The sequence below is a fragment of the Schistocerca piceifrons genome, chromosome 3, assembly GCF_021461385.2.
Source record: "Schistocerca piceifrons isolate TAMUIC-IGC-003096 chromosome 3, iqSchPice1.1, whole genome shotgun sequence".
Lineage (NCBI taxonomy): Eukaryota > Metazoa > Arthropoda > Insecta > Orthoptera > Acrididae > Schistocerca > Schistocerca piceifrons.
In genome coordinates this window covers 672,501,562-672,513,709 of record NC_060140.1, presented here as the reverse complement: position 1 = coordinate 672,513,709, position 12,148 = coordinate 672,501,562, and the positions used below count along the sequence as shown (strand labels likewise).

The window sequence follows — 12,148 nt, the reverse complement described above, 5'->3', positions numbered from 1 at the left end:
TTTTACTTTACTAGCCTCAATGGTCACTTATGGCATTTTTGTGTTGGCAATCTTCTACTTATTAGTAACAGGAAATTTAGGCATAAACAGTACGAAACAACAAAACAGTGGTTTTTACAAAAATCAGAAAAATTGGCATTTTCACCGTAACCCAGGTAAAAGTCTTATAAATATGAAGACAGCCACTTACAAATACTGGTAACTGATAAGTTGTCATCCAGTAAAAGCTCCATCCACCGAAGTCAAATTTCCTGACCCTTTTGTACAACACATCATACAAAAAATTTCACATTTTGAGTGATGTTTAGTGCTATACACTAATTAAAGTGCATATCTCTACACTACAAAAAGTATCAATACAAAACCACCACATACAACACTTTAGCTTTTTCAAAAACGTAAGAACATTTTGGCACATTGTTTCATCACTAGGACTACATTACATATCAGGTAGTCACTACACATTTCACAAAATCATAAAAATAAATTTATGTTCTTAAAGCAGAAGTGCCATATTTGGCTTTTTTTTAATTTGCATTTATATCTTATGAAAATATGCATTTTAGCTTAAGCGCAGAAATAAAGGTATCTCCAAAATGTGGTGTTCTTTCTATGATTTGTTGCGCAAAAGTTTTGAGAAGTACAAGGGTGGTTTCATAAGTCTGTAACTTTCAACTAAAGAATGGAACATTTTTGTTGTGATTTCATGGTTGATAAGCTCGATTATTCCAATGATCGTATAAAGAATTTCAACAATGTACAGCACCAGTTCATTCTTGACAGCCAACTGAGCTGAAAACCATTTATTTCGTTATTAATGAATTTAAACAGTCGGACAAGCGGGAGGGGGGTGGGGGGGGCATGCTCCAGCCGTTCAATAGAAGTCACCAAAAATTTGACTATTGAAAAACCCATGTCGTCTTAATGAAAGACTGCAGAATGAAAATTCATGACATTGCTGAGATTGTCAGCATCTCAACTGCACAAGTGCATAATATCCTACACAGATAATTGGCTGCGAAGAAGCTGTGTGTCACCCCTTTTCACCAGGCTTACTTCCGGGTGACCTCTTCCTCTCCCCTAACTTTAAACTTTGGTTCCTGGGAAGAAATTGTCATCAAATTAAGTGATAGTTGCAGTAAACAAGCATTTTGCAGTGTTAGAAAGAAACTATTTTTTCAATGGGATGAAAAACCTGGAGGGTCACTGGATCAAGTATATATCCCTGAAAGGAGGCTGTCTAGAATTAAGGCCACACACTGCAGTTTTGTGTTTGTGTGTGTGTGTGTGTGTGTGTGTGTTCGTGTGTGTGTGTGTGTGTGTGTGTGTGTGTGTGTGTGTGTGTGTTCTATTTTTGACAAAGGCCTTCGTTGTTGGCCAATAGCTAACTTTCTGCCAGTCCCTTTGTTGTGCCTGTAAGCAGCTCAGCATCTCTGCTATATGCAGGGTGTATATGTAGACAAGGAAAAAAAATCCTGTATTTCCCAGTTAAAAATACACTTTTTCCGTGTTAAGTGACAGTATACTCTTCCTCGGCACTGTAAAACTCATCAATTCTTTGAATGTTTACGTTTTTATACACCGACGTTTTGAAAGACCCTTGATGTGCAGCAACATGTACGCTGCATATTTCCATATTACGAAGGTATAAATTTGAATTCCACCAAACACCGCATGTCACTTTCCGAAGCATTGAAATCGAGATTGTGAGGCGCTTTTGTAAGCCAGTCATAGAACATTGTCACGTGATCTCACCAGCAGATGACAGCACGGACACTTGATGTAGTAAGCCAATAGCAAGATCACTCTTAAGTAGCGCGAACACACAAATGAGAAAAGTTAATGGTTTAAATTAATATACATAGAATTCACATATAATATTGGTCTCTAAGATTAACAAGCTGGAAGAGAAGCTAAGCTTCTACATATGATGTTGATCTTTTTTGCGCCCGTTACATTTTAAGATACATCACATAAATGTGCCAGTAAAATTTTTAATAACGACTTAAATGTTTGATGTTCTGGGCTCAAAATTCTTCTGAATGGTCGTCCTCAAAGAGCTTATTTTTAAATGAGAGTCAAACATTTTGTGATTTAAGTAATTCATCGTACATTCTCGCAAATAGTTCATCTTGCGTAACAGGAAATTGGGTTTGAATGTAACGCTTTTCAAACCACCATTTGCAGTATTTTCCATTTGCAGTATTTTCCTGCGACCTGTTAGAAATAGGTTCGTTTCAGCAGTTGGGGGAGAGCTCCACATAATAGGAGTCACCGTGCTTACGCAGCTACGATGACGCAGGAAGCCCATATGTTCGTACGTGTGAAACATTAAAAGATCTTACATTATGTCATAAAAGAAACAAGACATCAGAGGATACTTCCAGAGTATCCTAATTTCGTGAACCATGCTAAAATGCATAAGTCGGCTTAAAATGCACATTCATATGTCCAGAATCGTATGTAAATTTTCTTGGAGTGCCAGTAGTTTATTATGTTTTCTTCTTTATTATGGCATAATGCCATACGTGCACTTGAAATTCAGCGAACAGTTGAAATTAGTCAATAGTGTGAAATTAAACACTTTGTTTCAAATAAAACAGAAAAGATTAATGAAAGCCAAATCTCTTTTGCAAACCGACGAAAATAACTTCACTGTTCTGCAAGGCGATTAATGTTTGACTGTCAGGAAGGTGGAAATAAAATCTAAAACCAATAACTTATTTTAGCCTTCCGTAATTATGCGAACGTATTTTGATTCATTTGATAACTCCCGGCCGCAAAAATCCGTTTGTTATAATTTAACGTGAGAGCAATAAACTAAGAGGAAACAACAGAATCACTGAACGTAAACACAGGTCATGTGGAGACAATCCATCTCCCCACTACAACTCTGTTCTGGGGATCAGCGCCAGATTTACTATATTTCCAAACCAGGGGCAATATTAAGTAGTGGCGCCCAGCCATACTTCTGTAACCAAAAGCGAAAGAAGGTACTACTCATACGCGACTCAACTGTGCATGCGCAAGAGCCCGCCCGCCACTGCTCAAATGAATCTAATTTGAACAGTTGTCACGTCACGGTCATCCGAGGCAAATTGTTGTTTGAAGCATTGCATAGTCTTCCTAAAGCCTTTGGCCGGCCGAGGTGGCCGACTGGTTCTAGGCTCTACAGTCTGGACCCGTGTGACAGCTACGGTCGCAGGTTCGAATCCTGCCTTGGACATGGATGTGTGTGATGTCCTTAGTTTAGTTAGGCTTAAGTTCTAGGGGACCGATGACCCCAGATGTTAAGTCCCATAGTGCTCAGAGCCCAGCCTAAAGCCTTTGACACACTTTGCTGCTGGCCGACACTTGTATGAGCACTGTGTTTTGTTGTTCTATACGGCGCATTTCCTTTGCAACTTAAGTTGCATTTTAGTTTTTTTCTCGTTCATGTTTTGTTGCTGTAGTATTATTCTGCAATAGTGGGATACAGTAATATCCTTCGTTAGAGTATTGGTTCTTACCAGTCAAAAATCACAAAAATTTAGCTAAACAATGAAGTTCCTGGAATGCTAAAAAATTCCAGAGTTTTTCCCGGATGAAAAAATTCCCGGGTTTTCCCCGGATCATATGGTGAGTAGCAACTATCATTTTCATAATATTGTTGTATTCTCTCCTGAAATTTCCGTTGTTTGAGAATTAAGGTGACTTGTTTACAAAACAAACATTTTTTTCTTGCTTTTTTACTGCTTATCAAATAATGTTCATAACACTGGCACATAAAATTTTTATATCTATTCCAAGAAAACCGTTTGAAGATGCATTCTTTATCATGGAAAAGGAATGTTTAATGATTAAACTAGCAGACTGTTGAAAAAAACCTCAAGTACTTCAGACAGAAGTGAAGGATACAATGAAATGTATTGGACTGCACCTTTGAACTAGGCTGCCAACTCTTACAGCAAAAGATACAAGTGTGTGTTCACAGCAGTAAGTTACTATTTCAACAATATGATGAACTCTATTAAAGATGACGTGGCAAAGATCCTGTTATGTATACCTGGAATGTCAGGTAACTGCAGAGTAGATCTTGTGAAGGGATACAAACCTCTGCAGAGTACAGGGGGCAGTTTTCGAAATGTCCAGGGTGACCCCTTCACCTTGACCATCTCAAATAAACCACTAACCAGAAGCAAAATAAGAAATGCATCAAGCAAATTCTGTTTAGTACCAGGGGGGATACTTACCACCATAATGGTCTTGTTTGTAACAATTTGTTATGAAGAAATGAAGGGCAGTGAGTCTTTACATGATATTAAAAATGTAAAACAAAACTGACTCACTTATTAGCACGCAGTGCAAGTACCCAGGGAGCCATAGACACAAACTGGTATTTCACTTAACAGTCTACAGCATATGATAGGTTTTTAATTGTAGACTGCCTCTCCTGTACACAATTTATCATTAAAAAGCACTACAGAATTTTAATACATGTATCAGTATTCTAAATATGACACTACTGCAATTAATGTTCTGCTACCTGACATTCTCCACAGCATTTCTATCTTATCTTTGTTGGCGTATACTGCACTCGCACAAAGCTTCAACTGAAGACAGCTTACTGAGTTAACAGGGCACATTTTCCTTGTGTTTCTATTTGTTTAGTCTCAACTCTAGCCAGTGAGAGAAAAAAATGGTTCAAATGGCTCCGAGCACTATGGGACTTAACATTTGAGGTCATCAGTCCCCTAGAACTTAGAACTACTTAAACCTAACTAACCTAAGGACATCACACACATCCATGCCTAGCCACACCGGCTGGCACCAGTGAGAGAGGAACCACCAACGGGTTCTGCGATCAAGCAACATGCCTCACACTTCTCAACCTTTCCTTATTTGACTCCGCAGCACTACATCCAAAGCAGAATCTACGTAACATTTAATACAACGACAGTACATTTCCTCGTATAATTAACAGTTAAAGTCTCTTAGTGTCTCAGAATTCCCTGACAGTAAAATCAATTTCCTTGAGAATTTCTATTTTACAGGTGTCACCATCCTGATTAATTAACACAAGCCTGCCCCCTCCCCCCATAAAAAGCTCTCGAGTAGCAGTTCAAAGCTGCCCGTCCTACCACCAATATCAGTAACACAAACTGAGAGCACTAAGGGAGTTTCGTAACTTTTCTTCAATCTACATGCTTTTAAGATACTGAACCAAGGGAAAAACTTACTTAAATGTCACTCATTATGTTGAGAACAGAGATCTCAGAATCTAGACAAAACAGACACTGGATGATCAAAGTTCTCTCAGATTTACTTTACCTCCCATCAGCATAAACAGCCTGCTACTGGTAAACAACAGGGTTCTGCCAAGATAAGGAGGTTCAACCATATGTAGACTAATTAAACATAATCAACTAATAATAAAAATATGCCATAAAAAAACACAGTAGCAAAAAAGACATGTACGTCCACCTCATTACAATACAGGTGTACAAAACACACTGTTAGTGAACAAAAATAACTCAAAGGAAATCATCTTCAGTTATCAGCTAAGTAATGTTTTAGTAATCTCCAGACTCAGTTGCAGATTCCTGTAAGACAATCTACGAGACTGTTCATAATACTCTTCTCCCAAAGGTATTTCATGTGGACAAATCACAAGCTTCGGTAAGAGACTGTACAAGTCAGCAGCAGAATACTGGTCGTGTGTAGTCCATACTGCTGGTGCTGCTGTCTGTCCCTTTCATATGCTTTAGACCCATATAGCCTTAACTGACAGAGTGAAATCTGTGTTTCCACAACTGCCACCTAAACTTGGGCCGCAACAACCAACCTTAGTCTCAGGTACAACTATCCAAAGCAGACTTTACCCAAATGAAGAACACGCTCTGGACATTGAGTGCACTCTTCCGCAAGGTTTTTGAACGACACTGTTGTTCCCGCTATGCAGCTGACGTAGCCACAAAGAGTGTTGACTACTGTTTGTCCACATTTCAAAGCCATCAAGAGTTTGTGCACCAGCCACTAGAGGCACTCTTGTTTGGCATCAATGATAGATTAATTCTCTTTGTTTTTTTTTTCTTTTGCATTTTTCTAAAAAGTTATAATGTGAGAATTTCCTTGTGAATACAGATATCAACTAGCACTATTCTTGCACACTCGTCCCAAGTTCTTGCTATCTTCATTTGTGTTCTGTATTTGTTAAATGTTTAGTGTTAATGGTACATGAGTGTGTATATTTCGTGTGCTATTTCAGTTGATCTGCTTTAATACGCAAATTTAATTTGTTCAGATCATTACTGTCCCAAAATAACAATCCAGGAAGCAGTGGAAATAATGGTAAGCAATTGTTAACATCAAGGACGACAACTTCTCATTTCTGTATCGCACAGGATCCTTCATAAGCAAAAATTTGGCAAGAACACCTTCAACAGCAGTGTTTGCATGGGTAATGTGGACATGTTGCACCAGATTGGCAACAGCTAGATGGCCACTTAATTCCAATGTCAATCATGCCCTCCCAGAGGTACTCAATGATCCAAATGATGTTACTGCTGGAGAATAGATGCATAGTTGAATTGATTACAAAAGTTGTGAAATGTTGCTTCACAATGTCAGTTATTCTGAACATAACCCAAGAAGCTTCCATCAGTGAAATTTGCTGAAGAGGCTTGCCCTTTCACAGTGATAACAATGCTCCTTGGTTTGATGGACAATGCAAATGAGTCTTTAATGGCACGAAAAAATTATCAGGAAAAGTACAAGCACTAAGAACACCTTGATACACAAACTGGCAAATCCATATAATAGTTTGACTTTTTTTATTACGGATGAGGGTAGATACATTTATTAATTACAAAATAAGGCATTTTCTACAATGCAGGGTTTCAAAGCCAATACTTGCATTATTGCTGATAAAATATCAGCAATTAAACAAATATCAGCTCTGAAACCCGCTTTCTAAAAAAGTGCATACTTTGTAACAACTGTCATACAAATAACCAATGTCTAAAAGATACTGAAACTATTTCAGTACAAAAACAACCAATGTCTGAAGGTCTTAAGAAAACTGCTTAAGAACTTTTAATAGCACAAATAATAGCATTTGTGATCAAATTTATTAGTGGGAAATATGAAATTGCAGACCGAAGTATTAATAGCATTTGAACATCTCTAAATTTCAATGCTTGATTCCCACAAATACAGGGAATATACACAAACAAGAAAAAAAATCCCCAGGTTTCTTGGTTAAAAACGCGCATTTCCCAGGTGAAAATACACTTTTTCCCTTGGAGCTGTAAATACTACCAAGCCTTTGAACAGTAAAGGTTTTACACACTGTCTTAGAGCTTCCCATCAATTTAAAACAAACCCCACAAAAAAATAATGCATTTTGGAAAGGTATTTTGACAAGTGACAACATGTACACTGCATATTTTCTTATCAAGGAAGTATATAAGAATTTCACCAAATACAGCAGAGCATCTGCTGAAGTCTAGATTGTGCTGTGCGATTATAGATCACATCACATGATCTCACCAACCAATGACAGCAGATATTCAGAGCATAGGACACATGATGTGGTCAGCCAATTGCAACATCACTATTAAGCAGTGCAAACACACAAACAGGAAAAGCTGATGGCTTAAATTAATATACATTAAATAAGGGCATAAGTGGCCGGTCCTCAAAGTATTAAGTCTTGAATGAGAGTCATATGCTTCATGATCTAAGAAATAATCACCCATTCTCACAAATCACATAATTCATCTTGCATAAAAATAAATTTACTTTGAAATTAACACTTCTCAAACCACTTCACAACACTTTCCCAAAACCTATTTGAGGGCAGCAAAGAGTCTTCTTCCTAGACATGCTGTCAAGTAATACAAATGAGTTGGAGGTTTATATCAATAATGTATATATATGTGTGTGTGTGTGTGTGTGTGTGTGTGTGTGTGTGTGTGTGTGTGTGGGGGGGGGGGGGGAAGGAAACTTGTTATCTGTTACACAGAAGGTCTCCTGAAAGAAGATACTTACCTAATGTGTCATATTCAAACACTCAATAAAAGCCTTAAAAGATCTAAGTTGCAAAGACTTGATTTTTAGAAAATTACATTACTCTACAAATAAAAAGAATATTTAACAAGTCAGGGGTTCATAGACTACTCCGAGCTAAAAATCACAATGAGATAACTTAAAATACAAACAATACGTGAACATGTTCAGCACTGTGACATGTTGTTCAGAGGGGAAATATGGGGTTATGGTACTTAGGGCAATTGTTTTATTATATCCTATCCAGATAAGGAATGCAAAATGAGAAATTAGTCCTTGACATAATATTTATTTCAAAGCTAGGCTCTGCAACACAAAGTACCCCAATATTTTGCTACATGGTGACTTTAACAAAGATTTTCTTTTATTTAAACAGTAGTTTGTGTACACCACACCTAAAAACAGTAAGTTTTTACAGTTCATGTTCTACTCCATGAATAAATACGAAGCCATGTGAGGAGTTGCAATGATAAAACATCATGTGTTGTCAGTCGATAATTTAGCAAGGAATGGCATTCTGTAAATTTAAGACGTAAACAACACAATTAAGAAATAAAGTCAGTCCTATAGGAGATACCTGACAAGTGCTAGAACATTCCTTGTTATTGAAAAACATTGTTTTTCACGGAAGGCAGACTTGTAAAATTCTGCTAAAGCTGTCAATATACTGGAAACAAAATATTTTATTCAGTATTACTGACCAAATTTTCCTGCTTAGTTATCCTCAAGTAAACATTTACATATGCTGATACATGTATAGCATTAAGAGATGTTACATTATGTTGTAAAAGAAACAGGACATCCGAGAGAACTCCAAGAACATCAGAATTTCGTAAACTGTACTAAAATGCATAATTTGGCTTAAAGTGCACAGTTTTATTTCCAGATTCATACCGAGAGGCTAACACTGAGTATTAATATTTTTCAGTGAGGTTTTCGGATTGCCAATTTTCTTGGCATACCAGTGCTGTATTATCTTATCTTTGGTTCTTTATTATGGCATAATGCCACACATGCCATCAAGATTAAAACAAGCACTTTACAAACAACTGAAATTAACTAGTAGTGAGGAATGAAACATTGTTGTAAATATATTCAATGCCTCTGTGGGAAAGGTTAATGAAAGCCAAATTTTTTCAGCAAACTGATGAAAATAACTTCATTGTTCTCCAAGTCAATTAATGCTCAATTGCTAATAACTTGGAAATAAAATCAGAAAATAAACTAATAATATATTTTAGTCTTCTATAATTATGACAATGTATTTTTATTCACTTGATAGCACCCAGTCCCTGATATCTATTTTGTTTTATTTGATGCGAGAGCTATAAACAAAGACAAAACAGCAACATCACGAATGTGAACATGCCTCACGTGCAGACTACTCGTCACTTGACTGCTCTGCACATGCACAACGTGCAATGTGGCAGCTTGGGCATGCCAGAAAAATTTTCCTGTTAGCATCTCGCTGCTCGCTGCTACTGCTAATCCAGCTAACAGCCACACTTCAAGCAGCCAGAAGCAGAAGACTGCCCGTATGAGATTTCTGCTCTGCACATGCAGATGAGCACACTGGCAACTGCTCGAGCAAACCTACAATTGTATATAGATGTGACATCATGCTCATCAAAAACAGTTTGCTGTTTGTCTTTGCCCTAAGGCCTTTGACACATTTAACTGTCTAGAGACACTTGCATGCGCGCTGTGATTTGTTGTTGTAACTAGCCCATTTTCTTGAAACTAAAGTTTTATTTTGGTATTATTGTTTCTTTTATGTTTTATTGCTGCAGTATTATCCTGCAATAGCAAGTTAAAATAAATTTCTTTGTTGAAGTATCAGTTTTTATGATCACAAATTACAAAAATTTAACTGAAAAATAAAACAATGAAAAAATTCCCATGAATCTAAAACATATCTGGTTTTCCCCCCCAGATTTCCCAGAGCATTCACAAACTGAAATAAGTTTTGTTTTGTTTCGACACTAATTGTTCTTGCATTAGACCACAGATGCAATTTACAATACATTCTTTGGCTCTGATACTGTTTTCACATACTAATTTCCAGTAAATGCTTGGGAAGTTATTTTCATAACTTCACTGTTACCTTTTTATTTGTGAAGGAAGGGGACTTCCAAACCATCTAACAATCTCAATGACAGTGTCCATACCTACTGATGTTCCACAATATATGAAGTGTTATTTCACCAAAATGTGTGAAGGAGACAAACTTAATTCTCAACTTTTTCAGTATGTCGCAAGCTACAGCTATCTGTGGCAATGCTACAAATGTAACTACGTATTCTTACCCGTATCTGTTCAACAATTTTGCGAATCTGTGGTTCAAATCCCATGTCAAGCATTCTATCAGCTTCATCCAAAACTAGATATGTGCACCTCTTTAGGTTTGTTTTCCCACTTTCAAGGAAGTCGATTAAGCGTCCAGGTGTTGCAATGACAATTTCTACACCTCGCTCCAAATCTCTTGCCTGAAACAACACAATTCAAACACAAAATAAGAATCTGGAAAGAAAATTGTTAAATGTTATGGAAAATTTCACCTCTACCTCTATTAAGAATTCCCCAACAATTCATCATATAAAATAAGAACCAAAAGGGAAAAATGGGAAATCCAAGATGGATTAACGAAAATTATGGAAAGAAGAGATTGCTACTCGCCATATAGATGAGACGGTGAGTCGCAGATAGGCACAACTAAAGGACTGCTATACATTTAAGCTTTGGGCCAAAAGGCCTTCTTTTAAAGTAGAAAAAAAGAGACACATTTGCGTAAGGACAATTAACACACACACACACACACACACACACACACACACACACACACACACACACCCTTGTCTGGCATCTGAGGCCGAACTTCACAGCAGCTGTGCCTGATGGGAGAGGCAGTCTGTGGGTGGTGGGGGAAGGAGGAAGCTGGGGTGGTGAAAGGCAGGTATAGCAGAGTAGGGGTGGGGAAGATTTAGTGCAGCTTATGGGGTGACTCAACAACTCTCTTATATGGTGAGTAACAATAAATCCATTTTATAATTGTAGTGCCTATACCCACTACCTCCACCACACTGATTAGCACCAATAGCTGTCCCTCCATACATGAATTTGCCTGTAGTGGCAAGCAATGTAACATGACTTGTCTGCATGAGCTAATTTCGTGTATCAGTACCATCGTACTACAAACAACATTCCTATCAAATGCTATTCCCAAATTACCACTTCTTTCTTTTCTGAAACTTGCCCCCAATACAACAGCCATGGAAGGAGTCAGAAAAAATGAAATTAACAACTTCATTGAAGGCACATGATACTCAATAGGTCACAACAGCAATCATGGGAAGAGAGAAAAAGTGAGAGAGATAGTGGAGAATGAGAGAATGATGGACGCAGACTGCCACGAGGGGTAATGAATATTATTATTATTATTATTTATGTTTATATCACTTTCCACCTCAGTCATTGCCCCCCTTATATTGTTTCCATAAGGACACTAAGAACTTGGAAACATTAAAATAAACTCAGGCCAAGGACGCGCACAGACTGTTTCACTCATTACATTGTAAAACACAACCACTTGTACTCAGATCTTAGGTCACACATTTTTTTGTGATCCACTTTCGCGCGCGCAAATGTGTCTCTTTTTCTACTTTAAAAAAAGGCCTTTTGGCCCAAAGCTTAAATGTATAGCAGTCCTTTAGTTGTGCCTATCTGCGACTCACCGTCTCATCTATATGGTGCGCGCGCCCACACGCCCACACACACACACACACACACACACACACACACACACACACACACACACAAAAGCGGATCACAAAAAATGTGTCACCTACGATCCGAGTACAAGTGGTTGTGTTTAACAATGTAATGAGTGAAACAGCCTTAATTACCCATGTTTATTTACGTCCCATTTCAGATGAATTACGTCACTTTCAGATACAAAATGCTCACCACTGAACTGATTTGTGTCTACAACTAGTTTTTTTCTTAAGATGGCCCAATTCAATTCAGGCGAATTCAGTAATTATAAATAAATACGAAACTAATATAGACTTCTGTCCATAAAAGTTTCGTTAACTCACATTAC

The 12,148-nt window shown here is 37.5% G+C and overlaps 1 protein-coding gene across 2 annotated transcripts in view; it reads right to left on the bottom strand.

Annotated features, from left to right (window-relative positions):
* Window positions 1–12,148, bottom strand: part of LOC124787763 (probable ATP-dependent RNA helicase DDX17) — a 65,267-nt gene that overhangs the window by 30,511 nt on the left and 22,608 nt on the right. For both annotated transcript variants that reach the window (XM_047254644.1, XM_047254643.1), the window contains exon 6: window positions 10,356–10,535. In XM_047254644.1, the coding sequence (XP_047110600.1) occupies window positions 10,356–10,535 (180 nt within the window). The remainder of the gene's footprint in view (window positions 1–10,355; window positions 10,536–12,148) is intronic.